The sequence below is a fragment of the Corylus avellana genome, chromosome ca7 (assembly GCF_901000735.1).
Source record: "Corylus avellana chromosome ca7, CavTom2PMs-1.0".
Taxonomy (NCBI): domain Eukaryota; kingdom Viridiplantae; phylum Streptophyta; class Magnoliopsida; order Fagales; family Betulaceae; genus Corylus; species Corylus avellana.
The window spans coordinates 3,812,116-3,825,440 of NC_081547.1; the positions used below are offsets into that span (position 1 = coordinate 3,812,116).

The 13,325-nt window shown below is 37.6% G+C and overlaps 2 protein-coding genes and 1 long non-coding RNA gene across 4 annotated transcripts; all 3 read right to left on the bottom strand.

Moving 5' to 3' along the window:
- Window positions 1-2,190: 2,190 nt before the first annotated feature.
- Window positions 2,191-7,531, bottom strand: LOC132186947 (peptidyl-prolyl cis-trans isomerase CYP40-like). Of its 2 annotated transcripts, none has more exons than XM_059601075.1 (10): window positions 7,073-7,531; window positions 5,954-6,454; window positions 5,628-5,715; window positions 5,467-5,519; window positions 4,529-4,633; window positions 3,542-3,617; window positions 3,027-3,064; window positions 2,819-2,909; window positions 2,642-2,705; window positions 2,191-2,421 (listed from the first exon to the last, which is right to left on the bottom strand). In XM_059601075.1, the coding sequence occupies exons 1-8, from the start codon at window positions 7,259-7,261 to the stop codon at window positions 2,856-2,858; spliced, it is 1,104 nt and encodes a 367-aa protein (XP_059457058.1). In that variant the 5' UTR covers window positions 7,262-7,531; the 3' UTR covers window positions 2,191-2,421; window positions 2,642-2,705; window positions 2,819-2,855. The 2 variants fall into 2 exon arrangements, with proteins under 2 accessions (XP_059457058.1, XP_059457057.1); XM_059601074.1 differs by having other exon boundaries at window positions 2,642-2,736; window positions 7,073-7,530.
- A 1,027-nt stretch (window positions 7,532-8,558) lies between these two features.
- On the bottom strand, window positions 8,559-10,205 carry LOC132186550 (peroxidase 10-like). The gene is made up of 4 exons (XM_059600527.1): window positions 9,984-10,205; window positions 9,596-9,787; window positions 9,330-9,501; window positions 8,559-9,095 (listed from the first exon to the last, which is right to left on the bottom strand). The coding sequence occupies exons 1-4, from the start codon at window positions 10,203-10,205 to the stop codon at window positions 8,689-8,691; spliced, it is 993 nt and encodes a 330-aa protein (XP_059456510.1). The 3' UTR covers window positions 8,559-8,688.
- Window positions 10,206-12,210: 2,005 nt separating this feature from the next.
- LOC132188385 (uncharacterized) lies at window positions 12,211-12,853 on the bottom strand. The gene is made up of 2 exons (XR_009440879.1): window positions 12,609-12,853; window positions 12,211-12,505 (listed from the first exon to the last, which is right to left on the bottom strand). It is a non-coding gene; the product is annotated as an uncharacterized LOC132188385 (long non-coding RNA).
- Between the last annotated feature and the right edge of the window lie 472 nt (window positions 12,854-13,325).

Consider the following 13,325-nt stretch of genomic DNA (forward strand, 5'->3'; position numbering starts at 1 on the left):
GGGGGGGGTGTGAGGGAAGAGGTTCTTCCCTCCTCCCAAACCAGGCAGCGGCTAGGTTAGGGTTTTTTTAGGAGAGAGGGCTAAGCGTTTTTTCAAGAGGAAAAAAAGGAATTCAGTCAATCTGCTTGTAGATAGTTAAGTCATTATACATATTTTCTTTCGTTATTTCTTCATAATATCAAAGTCACCTTTATGTGGCTTTGTCTAGTGTATTAGGAAACCACATTATTTTTTTTTCACATGCTCCACGTGCCTCCGTTGTTCCTCACATGCTGCCACATTCAGCGTTTGCACTGTTTAGCCTCGGATTGAGGCTGCCAACAGGGGCGGAACTACTTAAGAGTGACACGTTAATAGAGATGCATTGTCCGTTAATATTGCTACTACGGAGAATCTCCAAAGGCTAATGGACCTTGGGATGATGGGAAGGAGGCGAGAACGTGGTGCCAACAAAGATGCTCTTGCCTACTTCGCCAAATTGCTTGCATAGGAAAGGAAGCTCCGCCAAGGCCAATGGAAGTCCCTGAGGAACATAATTGTTATGTGATTATTTATCTAATATTGTTTTGGAGCTTTCTGATCATGCTTTGTCCTATCCTTCCAACATTAAAAACAGTAAACAAGAAACACAGCATGGTGTCTTATTTTTTTTTTTTTTGCACTCCCGGATGTTGCTGCAATCGTTTAACTGCTTTCATCCTTTAAAATTGCATTTGGGAGCTTGCCATTTGCCAATGCCTTACAATCATGCAACGGAAGAGCACATGCAATTGCAATTATTATTGCCAAAATATAAAGAGCACAATATCTACTTTTGTTTAGGAATCAATACAAAGGGAAGGGAAGGAGAGGGGGATCTTTGCCGCTAGGTAGTCTGAAAGAGGAATTGGGATACATTGCAGTGGAAATGCTTCCAAAATAATGAAGGAAAGCCGCCCATTTTGCAACTAAATGTGCTCTTTCGCAAGAAATATACTTGCTAGCTTCCAAAATGTGCGGCACAAGTTGCACACAAACCCAACATATAGGACATCTCCTCAATAGGAACCCGGTGAAAACAACAAAGCCTATCTAGTCTAGGATTTCTCAAATAACTCTTCAACGGAAGAAAAAGGTAAATTGGAGAACATAATGAGCAAAAACAGTATATAACTAGACAGTGGAGGCATAAAATTCAAAACAGAGTACTCAAACAGTTTCCTTTTTATGCAAGGAGCAAATGGAGTTATATGGAGAAGAGAGAATATAGAACTAATCACACAAAGCAAGAGATATACGAGAAAGCCTTGGCAGCACATTGGAGAAGGCTAAGATGGCTGAACTGATGAAGATAAAGAAAGAACTGAAAAGAGCTAAAGACAGCGCCACCCAGTCCTGGCTAGACTCCAGGCCTCTCATTGACGAGCTTGACAGGCTAAAATCCGGCCTTGCAAGTGCCAAAAACCAATCTACAATGTCAAAGATCGCCATCTCAGAGATCGAATCACAACTTGAGAGCACCAACGCAAGCATTAAATCCAAAAAGGAAGAAGAGATCAAGGCGACAAACATGATCAATGAAATAAGCCAGGCTTTGGATCAAACACGTGAAAAGCTGGAAAGGCTCAAGCAGGATATAGATGAAGAACAGCAAGCAAGATTAAAACTGAAACAAGTCCTGCAGGTAAGGAACCAAACTCTTTGGACATTACAACTCATGCTTCGTGCTGCACAATTAGAATCAGAAGCTTGCAGAACATCTGAAGCTGAAGCACTTTACCTCATCAACCGTTCAGAAGAGGACAATACTATTGTTCAACTCAATCATGAGGACTACAATGCTTTAACAAGAAGAGCTAAAGAAGAAACATCACTTGCAGATTGGCGTGTTTCTGTGTCCATGGAGCAGAAGCTTGCTGTCGAGGCAAGCCGAAACTTTGCTTTAACAGGTCTAAGAGATTTAAACTCTGATAAGAATTTGCAAAGGGGGGCAGTTAAAGAGGAAGAGATAACTGAAGATGGATTCACAAAAAGGGAGGCAGAAGAACAAGATCCAAGCATGAAAGTGGGAGCTTCAGTCAACAACAAACAGAATGCTTTCCCTAAAGCTCGAGACAAATTGCCAGCTACATCCAATCATAGAAAACCACCACAACAGTTCAGAAGATCAAAAAGTAAAAACAATAGAAAGTTAATTAAGAAGAAGAAGACGAAGAAGAAGAAGAAACCATCAATTTTACATCAAATAAAAAGTTTTTTTGTACGAAAGATAACAAGATTGTTTAGATGATTCAGATGAATATTGTATTTGGCAACACAGTTCCAGCCAGAAATAATGTGCTATTAGACTGGTGTGACAAATCACAAAATAGGTTCAAGCTGAAGTTTTTCTGATTCGTCTCCTCATGAAATCTGCCAGTCTATCCTTGCCCCCAACAATGCCTGAAATAAAACAAACTCTATAAAGGATGAGAAATTGTGCAAACAATTTCTACCAGGCAGGTTTCCTATTCTGACAAAATGGCTTATTCCAACCAGCAAACACATACAAAAAAATTGACAGATACAAAGACCTCTCATATCATGGATAATTTGTTACTGTATTTCATAAAATGGCCATATAATGATATGATAATCTTAGCAAGGGGCAGAAAATCTGTACCTTATGTTAACTAAAGCCAATTAATGTCTGCAAACAAAAAGCCTGAACCAGCTGACTGTATAACCTAACAAATGCTCATCAAATCAAAATCAATCCTGCCAGAGAGAAGGCAGATTATACTTCAGAACATGAATCGGATGTTACTCTCAAAATTCAAACTCGGAAAGAAATTCTCACCTAAATGTGTTTGGCATATTAGAATACTGCAAGAACTCTATTGAAACATTCTAGAGTAAGCCTTTTTTTCCAGATCACGTCTATCAGCAATCTGTAACCATAATGAGCTCTCAAAACTATATCCGAATACAAAATTATAAAAGAAGAAACCATAATGAACAATGGAGAAAGTCACATCTAAAAAACATAAAATGTGAAGTTCAAAGACCTTCTTCCTTGCAGTGGCAAGCTCTTTCTTTATTCCTCCTGCAAAATGGAGAACATGATGTACACTCAAGAATTTAAGACAATATTCAATAACTCAAAAACTTCATTTGGTGATCATCTGCTGCAACTTGAACTTAAACTTCTAGAAACATAACAATTTGCTCATTGCAGCACCTAATTTTAGGAGTCTGAATTTGATAGGCATAAAAGAAACTCATTTTCATGTCATGTTCCAGCATCACATCCAACATTTTTTTCCAGCAAGACAAAAGCAACAGCAACATATAATGAGATTACAGACATGAAATAAGAATCCTCTGAACCCCAACCACCCCCCACCCCCACTTCCAAATAAAAAAATAAAAAAAATTAGCACGCTCTTATGAACACAGACCGGAAAAAGGAGGAAAAGGGAAGGGAAGGGCCACAGGTCCTTTCTAAATGACTGTCTAGTCCTTTCTAAATGACTGTCTACCATATTAAACTCGGGACTGTCAGCCATTAAAAGTCACTAACCATCATTGGGCTCCAATTCTAATGCCTTCTTGAAGCTTTCAACTGCCGAATCTACGTCATTTAAGGCCATATATGCCTGACATTGGCAAGACCACAATACATATATTAGATATTACTTCACACACAAAAATAAATAATTCAAATGTTTGAAGGGATAAAAGAAATGAAAGAAAATCACGAGATCACTATGAGCCCGTAACAGACAATTCATGTTGAACAGATCTAGAATTGATATGACAGCATGCATAGCAAACAGATGATGTAGATTGAAGGTTGTAAGGTAATTAAGGAAGAGAGTGTCAAATAGGGTAGAGAAAATCCTAGCCGCCCAAAGAAACAGAGGATATTTCCGAAAAATACTGAAATATTATTCACAAAATCAAACACTGAACTTGGCCCACAAACCAGGCTTTAATAGCTCCGGAAAACCAAAAATGGCAAAAGTCTAATTCTGACACAAAATCAAGGTGCGAATCAAAATAGGGATTTTGCCAAAATCTGGTGAAATCCAGTAAAATCCCTACTAAAACGCAAACTGAAATATTTCCTAAAATGGCAAAAAAATCTCCATGATGTGTGAGCTGAAATAAAGTTTCCAAATTGGGGTCTTACACACGATAGCAAAAATTATGCTCAGTTTACTGCACGCTGTGCGTTATTGCCCCAATTACACCCAATCATGCCAGTTTTACCATTCTTGCATTGATCCTCTCTGTCAAGGTATTATAGGGCCATGAATTCAGCATCACTTCTTTGGGCAGCTAGGGTTCTCTCTATCCTATCTAACACGCTCTCTCTCTTCCTAAATTACCTTACAACCTTCAAGCCAACACTTTTTGTTTACTATCCTACGCTGTTAAATCAATCCTAGGTCTGTTTAGCGTCAACCAGTGAGATAAGGTCCATAAGCTTGTCATACGTACCAAACTTTCTTACTTAAAGTTCAATAGAAGATGAACTAGTTCCTAGACAATGGAAGATACCAACCTGGCCTTGGCGAAACAAAGCTTTCACATTATCCTCATCATCACGAATTGCAAAGTCCGCGTCCAACAATGCTCCTTTTAGATCTCCTAATTTCAATTTACAAGCCTAAAGCAAGCATGCCAAGCATTAGTAAGTTATGTAAAAGGAAAGGAACCTTAGTAATGTAACAAGATTATCAATCAATAACAACGAATATGAAATCTATGAGAAAAAAACATTGTCATGAGATATCATCTCAAGTGAGTATTTCTGTGTATGGTGCATGTGACCATGCAAGACAATTAATCTAAACACTACAACATCTAGTAGAATTGTAGATTGTGAAGATATTAGCACCTTCATCTGCACTAGAAATAACAGCAACTAACCATCATCCAAAGGTGAGAAGATAGCAAAATTTGGTTGCTACAATTATGACATGTAATAGGACAATAATTACCAGGTGCAAAGTGGGATGATATACTATTTAGTTTGGCAATCAAAACAAACAGGTAAGACTAAGATGCAAAAAAAGGAGAGACAGACATTAAACTTGAGATTCTTACTTAAGAAGTCAGATGATAGGATCAAATTAAACTATTAGGACTAATTAAAGACATCATTTGGTGATGTCAGACGAACAAATATTTGAAATTTCACTGGAGTTTGAAAGTCAAAAAAAGGGTACAAAAACAACAAGGCCATCAACAAATGGTCTCCTAAAAAGGAGATTCAGTTTTTCATCCAGGAGGCAGCATTATTTCCAAGCTGAGTCACTATTGATCTCCATACTTGTGCTTGAGTTCACAAACAATTCAAAATAGCAAGTTAGTTAGACCATTTTGGCTAATTGAATTCCTGAATTTTTTTTCAACTCTAATAACAAATTATGCCTGATCTTTCTAGATTATGACAGACAAATGAACTACTTTTACTGAATGGAAGATAAGTAGACTTACAGAACTATTTGTAAATATTTGAGACTTTGTCTTTCGCAACAATGAACTTTTCTCTGTGCAGTCACAAAGGTAAACCCATCAGATGGACAAAAGCAGGCAATATAGCAATTTCAATAATCCTTATAAAAAGATGTCATCACAAAGAAAAAATTGTAGTTCACCTTGATCAATGTCTTCCTTTTCCCAGCATATATCCACGTAGCGCAAACCTTTACGATACTTTCTAAGAGCATTCTTATAGTCTTGCTTCTGTATGCGGGAGAAGTCAGGGAACATCAAATTAACAGCAGAAAAATAATCAGTCGAGCCAAAGGAAGCCAAAAATGAATTTTGTTGACATATTTATATGGCATGAATGACCAAAATAAAGGTTTACGTAACATTGTTACAGAATATGGAACGCATGTTCTACAATTTCCCTTTTTGACCAAATATATAAAACAAAGTGAATATATATGTCAAGAAGAAACAACTCTACACCATCTACCTTGTAATCTGCATTTCCAAAACTCTTAATGTCATCTACAGCTTTCATCCACCAAGAAATTTCATCCGGTTTGGTATCAAGGTCAGCAGGCCAATCAGCATATGTATCACCATCCTTAAAGAAGTTCGATATTCCATCATCTGTACCCTCAGGAATTTCGCCACAATCCACAATGATAACATCTTGAGTGGGATAATCACTCTCTCCAGTTGTAACATGCTCGATTGAACGAACCAAACCCATTCCTTTGATTACCCTCCCAAATACAACATGCTTTCCATCTAGATGAGAAGTGCGAGTTGTAGTAATAAAAAACTGGGATCCATTGGTGTTTGGCCCTGAATTAGCCATCGATAACATCCCTTTTCTTTCATGCTTCAACTCGAAGTTTTCATCTTCAAATTTCAAGCCGTAAATAGATTCGCCTCCAGTGCCATCCTGAGCGGATATGTCTCCACCTTGAATCATAAAACCTTTGATGATGCGATGAAAATAGATCCCCTGCAGTGCAGATTATGCTACTATTAACAAAACGAGTAAGATTTGCCCTAGACAAGACCTTACCAAAGAATAAAAAAACCATATGAATTACAACAAAAAGTAGTGCACTTCACAAACAACCAAAGCGAGGTGATTCGCTTCTTAAACATTCTAGGAAGAGTCCATGAACACATTAAAACGCATCTGCTCCTTAAACAACGAGCAAATGCATGTGTTTGTAAAATGCCTTCGATTTCACCATTACCATCACTATCAAGTTAAAAAGGACAACACAACAACAAAGACGACTACAAATTGATAGTGGTGATTTATTTATAGATAATTAGCAATAGGCATTCATAATCATACCACGACGCATTGTTCCTTAACTATCAATTACCTGGACCATTCTCGAATATCACACACGCTTGCAACCACAAAATTATGTAACTATATAATCAAAATCATTAGTAATAAGACTATCAATCGCATCAAAACTGAATATAATCAAACTATAGCAAATGCATGCGATTCTCTCCCCAATACCAAAACATTTAGTAACTCAGAAACAGACATTGATTACCAAATTATCAAACTACAAAAGCAAAGGGAGTTAGAGAGAGAGAGAGAGAGAGAAACCTTGTAGTGGAGGGGAACACCGGTGTAAGGGCCAATGCCTTTCTCTCCGGTGCAGAGAGCCCTGAAATTCTCGGCGGTTTTGGGGACCACGTCCTTGTAGAGCTCCACCACCATCCTCCCTTCTAGCTCTCCTCCTATGCTTATATCCAAGTAGCACCTTGGGTTAGGATTAGGGTTAGGGTTCACCATTTCTCTTTCTCTCTGTGTCTAAAGCCCTAAATCCTCCTTTCTTATTTGAACACTCGTCAGTGCCAGTCCTTGCGGCAACACTCTCTGCTCTGTGCTCTCTCTCTCAGTGGCTGTTGCTAAAATGCGCGGCGACGCGCATCGTGCGCTTTCTTGAAGGAGTATCGATATGGTGTGGATGAGGTGTACGTGTATCTTATCTTAGACGTTAGTAACCGTTTGATTGGATGCAGTCCTAGGTAGAACCTTCTGACTCCCAGGTAAAGCAGAGTCAGAGACCCAGAGGTCACTCTCTTCAGAAGCGATGAGTTGACTGATGCGTGCTGTGGATCAATGGGATTTATTTTGTTGCCGCCTGGCAATCACTTATGGAGCTGTCAAACACCGATTGGCTTAACTTTTTAGCCGTACCTGGTCATGCGTAGTACGGTAGGCTTTTACTTAGAAAGTTTTTCATTATTTTTTTAAGAAATTCTAAAATCTAGTAAAACTTCCAACATTTTGCTCATCAAAATTTGGGGCAAAATGCACATGGCCTAAGATGATGTAAAAGGGCACATGGCCCAAGTTGATGGCAAATGGCACCTTGCCACCTAGGATTTTGATGGCAAAAATATGAAAGTTCTATTAAATTTTAGCATATCTATATTTCGGTCACCCCCTAAGTTCTAAGGGAGTGGCTAGGGGTGGCTCGGCCACCCCGTTGGAGCCAAGGAGGTGGTCGAGCCACCCCCATCCAGCCAGATGCAGGCCACCCCCAATTTTTTTTATTTAAAAAAAAAACATTTTTTTTATTTAAATAAAAAATAAAAAATTAAGTTGGTGCCACGTGTCAATATTTGATTGATTCACGTGAACTTTCGTTAAGTCAACTAACGGTCAACTGACAGATGACTAATTTGATCTATTATCAAAATCACAGGAACCTCCTGTAATAAAAATCAAATCCTAGGGAGAAAAAAATAAAGCATCTAAACTCCATGAGGTATTTAGTATTTAATCCTAATTTTCTTTTGTTTTTTTTAATGTTCTCTCAAAATTGATCAGATTTTTAAAATTAAAAGTCATATCAATGAGAAGAAAAAACAAAAAGGACATAGATCTTCTTTGTGTAAATATATATATAACAGAATTGCAATTTGCAGTTGTGGTTTCAATTTTATGCTTTGCTAATTGCGCAATCTTAATAGCAATTAATCCTACTCATTAATCAGATATACTGGCCAGGTTATGATAATATATGCATGATAAATATAATATAATATATATAATTAATCACTGATATTGCTAGTGTCTCAATATTTCTTAATTTCAATACTAATCAAGATGGCTTAGAAACCTGCATTTTATTCTTACTGGTCACAGCCTTTTAATTAATTAACACTTTTAGGCGATAATCTATTTCACATACACACACGTACACTTTTGAGCTAGTTCACCACCCTACAGTTCTTCCTAATCTCTCCACTTTTGCCTGTAAGCACACCAATGTTGGCCAGCTTCACCATTGATGCCCCAAAATCCTTGGAGAAAAGTAAAGGCGACCTGCTATAGTCAATGACCATTGGAGCAGTTGTATTGTCCCCCATAAGAGCTTGGTCCGACCGAAGTACCCCAGAATTGTTGACAAGGTTTCTGAAATAGACGTTATCAAATTTGTCCGAAGTGAGGGGATCCAGGGGAGCCAATTTGGTGTCTGAATCAGCCTGGTCTGGGCATGTGGTCTGCAACTTTTGTAGGAGGGACGCGTCCAGTGTTGGATCAGGTTTACCATCAGCATACTTGAAGAGCCTTTGCTTGAATGTAATGCATCGAGCAAACCCAATAGTGTGCGCACCTGTAATGCATTATCATATGTATGGATTAAATTAAAGACGATAATTGTTGCACCCGAAAAGCAGGCTGAGCAAACTTTCATTGGACAAATTATGTAAAAACATGCATGCAAGCTTATTATATTGGATTGAAATAGAAGAAGACAACATGAAGAAGGATAGGAAGATATTTTTTTGGCCTCTGTTTTGGTAGAAGTAGTTCAATATATATGATAATATGGTAGGTAGCAAATTACCTGAGAGCACGACTACATCCTTTACATCAAGCCCCTTTGAAGTAAATTTTGCAGTGATGTCTTTCACTGTCTCAACAGGACTTGGCAATTGCTCGTTAGCTGCATTCTCACTTGCTGTTGTGCCATCTCGGCGACCCAGGGGTAGAGCCCAAAGATATTGGCGACCAGCCAGCTGAGAAAAAAGATTTGTAAGAGAATTTGAATGGTGTTAATTTCTTGACGTACATAATTAATAACTTGAACAAAGTGTAGGAGTTAATCCTTACAACAGAAACAGCTTCTCTTGCTGCAAGAGTTAGTATATCAGTACAGGAAACAGTGGATGGGCAAGCTTTCTCCAAATTAGCCTTAATCATGTCAATCACCTCATAACCTCTAACTGAATTTCGATTTGGCAATGCATTTTTCTCCCCCTTCAATGTGTCCGTGTCATCAAGTAACACTGACCCATCACATCCCTTCGACACGACCCAAAAAAAAAAAGAGTTAAAAAACAATTCATATTAATGCTTTTCCAAATGTGAGATATTGGTTATATATAAAGTGCTTATAATTTCTTAGAACCCTCTACTTATGACTATTATATTGGTTTTCTAGCAGGCTTAGAAAAAGTCAACAACTAATTAAACATAACAGGATAATAGGTTTAATTACATTTACAAAACAATCATGGAAGTGAAGCCGCAGGAGAGAGGCTGCCATCCTCGTATCATTTGCAATGGCTGACAAAACACCATCTCGAACAATATTTGTCAGGCTGGGACAAGTGAAATCATAGAATTTATAATCTAGTTGACAGGATGCACGAGGGCTTAGGAACAAGAAGCAAAACAAGCAGGCAATTACCAAGAGACTTTTGTGGAGGTTTAGATCCATCTCTTGAAAGTGCTCAATAATATGTTGTGGTAAGCACAAGCATTTATAGACAATATTTTTCCCAATTAATTAACTTTTGTGAAGAGTGGCAGAGCCACTAGGGGAGTCTCTATCTGCTGAGTTTGGTACAAGTCCACATTCTGTTAATGGGGGAAGAACTCAGCCCACCCCATGTCATTGAAAATTAAAACTATTCTAAGTGGCAGGATGATGTGTTGCACTAGTACAGTATTAATAACACTCTCAGGCTGACTTCATTTCCCCATGTGAAGAAAATTTGCAGTTTTCTTTCTCTTTTTTCTCCCAGAGTGGGAGTTGGAAGCCATCTTTAGTCAAAAATCAGATTTTGTAGGCCGAAAGTGCTGTACATACATATGTTTTATGTTGAGTGGTGTAGTATATACAATAGAATATTATGGGGGATGGTGAAATAGATCCATCGAAGACTAGAATTTCAGCTCAGTCCATGCAAGAGAAGTGATAAGGTAATACAAGTGGAAGCTGGGGGAGACCAGGACTTAATTGATCACCACAAGGATGTGAATATTTCTCATACAACAGTACTGCTGTTATTATGGGTCAATCCAGATTCTTCTCTGTAATGGCTGTTGGTGGCTGTCATTTGAGCAAGCATTAACAATTTAGATTATTAATTAGATTATTTTTATTGAACTGACAATAGTTTTATTTTACTTAATTGACATATATAGCACATTAATTAAGATGTTTGGGTTTTCATTGAACCTAAATGTCTGCAACCCCAAAGCACTATCCAGGTCAGCATTCATGTATGCATCTTTCTATATTGATTGTTTGGTGAAAGATTGACCAAGTTAGTTAAAAGTGCAACTAGAGGGCTCCCATGTAGAACATTTGGCCTAGTTTTATGTGCCTTTGGCTATTCCAGCAAAATTTAAGAAAGAATGGGCTTCTGATCAGTTCCTCCATGGTCCCTTTTCTTAAGATAAATAGTGAAGGCTGAAGATGAAGATGAAGATGAGAGACATGCCATTTGGGCATGCAATTTTCAAGGATTCATACATTGTACATAAGAGTCGGTTTAGTCTCACGATTTTACAGGTTAAAATGTATTTTTAAATAAAATTACAAAAAGTGTTACTCCAACAGTAATCCCCCGATTAAATATGTTTATGGGGAAGTTTTCTCATTTCACGGAGCTAATGGTTTAGATAAGCCATTATTATTAAAAAGAAAAAAAATATCAAAAGGCCAACTAACACCGTTATAGTTGTTAGTATGTATTAGTCTTCAATTTTTGCAATATCCTCTTAGTCTGCTATCAGAGTTGTAATGCCCCATTCCATAATCCAAAATAACAAAAATACCATCAACCTAACATTTCTTTTCACTTTTTCTAATTTTTTTGACTTTTTCTCGGTTTTTTTTTTTTCTTTTTCTTCTCATTTTTGTCATTTTATGGCCGAATGGGGAATGGGGACATTGCAACCCCAATAATTAATTAGAGAGATATTGCAAAGAAAGAAAAAGTAGTTTGATGGTTTACCCTCTTTTCTTTTCTTTTCTCCGACCTTCGTTCGCCTTGGACAATCAGAAGAAGTTTCAACTTGGCCAGTTTGGAGTCCATAAGGCTTATACAAGACTGGGAAACAACAACGGATTTTTTCCGTCTAATTCAGCCATTTTATTGCAGAGATGAGAAAGGATCCTTTAGTTTGTTTTGGGTTTATTGTTGGAGATTTCACCCCTTTTTCGTTTTTAGGGGACGCGAAAGGATCTTCCCTCTAACCCCTTCCTTAATCAGTTAAAAAAAAAAAAAAAAAAAAGAGAGAGAAAGCCTTGATATCAAAATTTTCCCTTTTCAAAATCATCTTTCCCCTAATGAGCCTTGGGAGTTGGATCCATAATCTAGTTTGTCCTATAAACAAAGAAAGTACAACTCTCTGATGATTGTCCGAGTTAATCTGTGAACCTTGTGCAGGCATATGGGCGTAGGTTATTCCTTTTTTTCCTTCTTTTCCAGGCAAAAGGGTAACCCTAATTCATACACTGAAATTGCACATAAAACAATGCAATAAGTAGGTACAGAAACTTAGACATTAGGAATTTAAGGAACAACGACTTTTCCACAGCAAATTCCCACATCAAAAGCCATTATTTAAGTAATTATACTAACAAAAGCCATTGTTTTTTTCCTTTTTTTTTTTTTTTTTGTTGGCCAGGACAATAGAAGTGAGCAAATTGTAATACTCTCTAGCTAACAGAGGTTACAGAACAAGTAATCGAAGCAGGTCTCTGTGCAGTCATAACAGCAAGAACAACTGCAACCCACCAACATAATCAAATGATTGACAAATAATGTTAACAAAAGTTTAATTTTTAAGGATTCAAATAAAAAAAAAAAGAACAAAAATAAGATGTTACCAGTCATTGACGGCCTTGTCTTGTTCATCTCCTTCAGCCTGGAACTCGAAGTTCTTGCTAGAAGTCTCTATGGCTTGTGGAGCCGGTGGTTCCATCTTTTCTGTCTGTGTCTCTCTGTCTCTCTCTGTGTGACTTTCTTTTGGGATGTCTGGTCAAGCACTAAACAATGAGTGGAGAAGAGATATAATGTTGGGAAGCACGTGAAGCACTTGGGTCGGCTGTCAGAGATACGCCAAAAGACTTCACACTTTCCAATTTGCAAATTGATTATTCTTCCTTGATTTTCGATTGGTTCAATTAAGGACAAACAAAGAATCATGCTTTAAGAATTTGATTGACCAAATTATGATGATTCCACTGATCACAAATCACATGACTACATAGAGAGGTAGAAACCGTCAAAAAAAAAAAAAAGTAGCATAGAGAGGAAGAAGTTACGTATGAAGGTGGTCCTACTAATTAGATCCTAGCCGTTGATGGTTCTCCATCACCTTTTCAGTGGACAATCCAACGGCTAGAGACGAGCATCTAGAAAGGATTGGGAAGAAAAGGGGTTGACCACCACAGGTTAAAAACGAAAATAAAAATCTCAAAGTATTGGTTTTACATGTTTATAAAAAAAAAAAAAATTTTTAAAAGTGAAAATTATAAGGGACCATCTGATTCAGGAAAGGGGCTGTAGAGTCAATTGCTATGAGCAGCTTAGGGTATGGGTCA

Coding starts and splice junctions, on each gene's coding strand:
- LOC132186947 (XM_059601075.1), bottom strand. CDS start 7,261: ATGGTGAACCCTAACCCTAATCCTAACCCAAGGTGCTACTTGGATATA. Junction 5,716..5,953: donor TTGGAAATGCAGATTACAAG/GTAGATGGTGTA, acceptor TCCCGCATACAG/AAGCAAGACTATAAGAATGC. Junction 4,634..5,466: donor AAATATTTACAAATAGTTCT/GTAAGTCTACTT, acceptor TGCTTGCTTTAG/GCTTGTAAATTGAAATTAGG.
- LOC132186550 (XM_059600527.1), bottom strand. CDS start 10,205: ATGGATCTAAACCTCCACAAAAGTCTCTTGGTAATTGCCTGCTTGTTT. Junction 9,502..9,595: donor CAAGAGAAGCTGTTTCTGTT/GTAAGGATTAAC, acceptor CTTTTTTCTCAG/CTGGCTGGTCGCCAATATCT. Junction 9,096..9,329: donor GGATGTAGTCGTGCTCTCAG/GTAATTTGCTAC, acceptor AATGCATTACAG/GTGCGCACACTATTGGGTTT.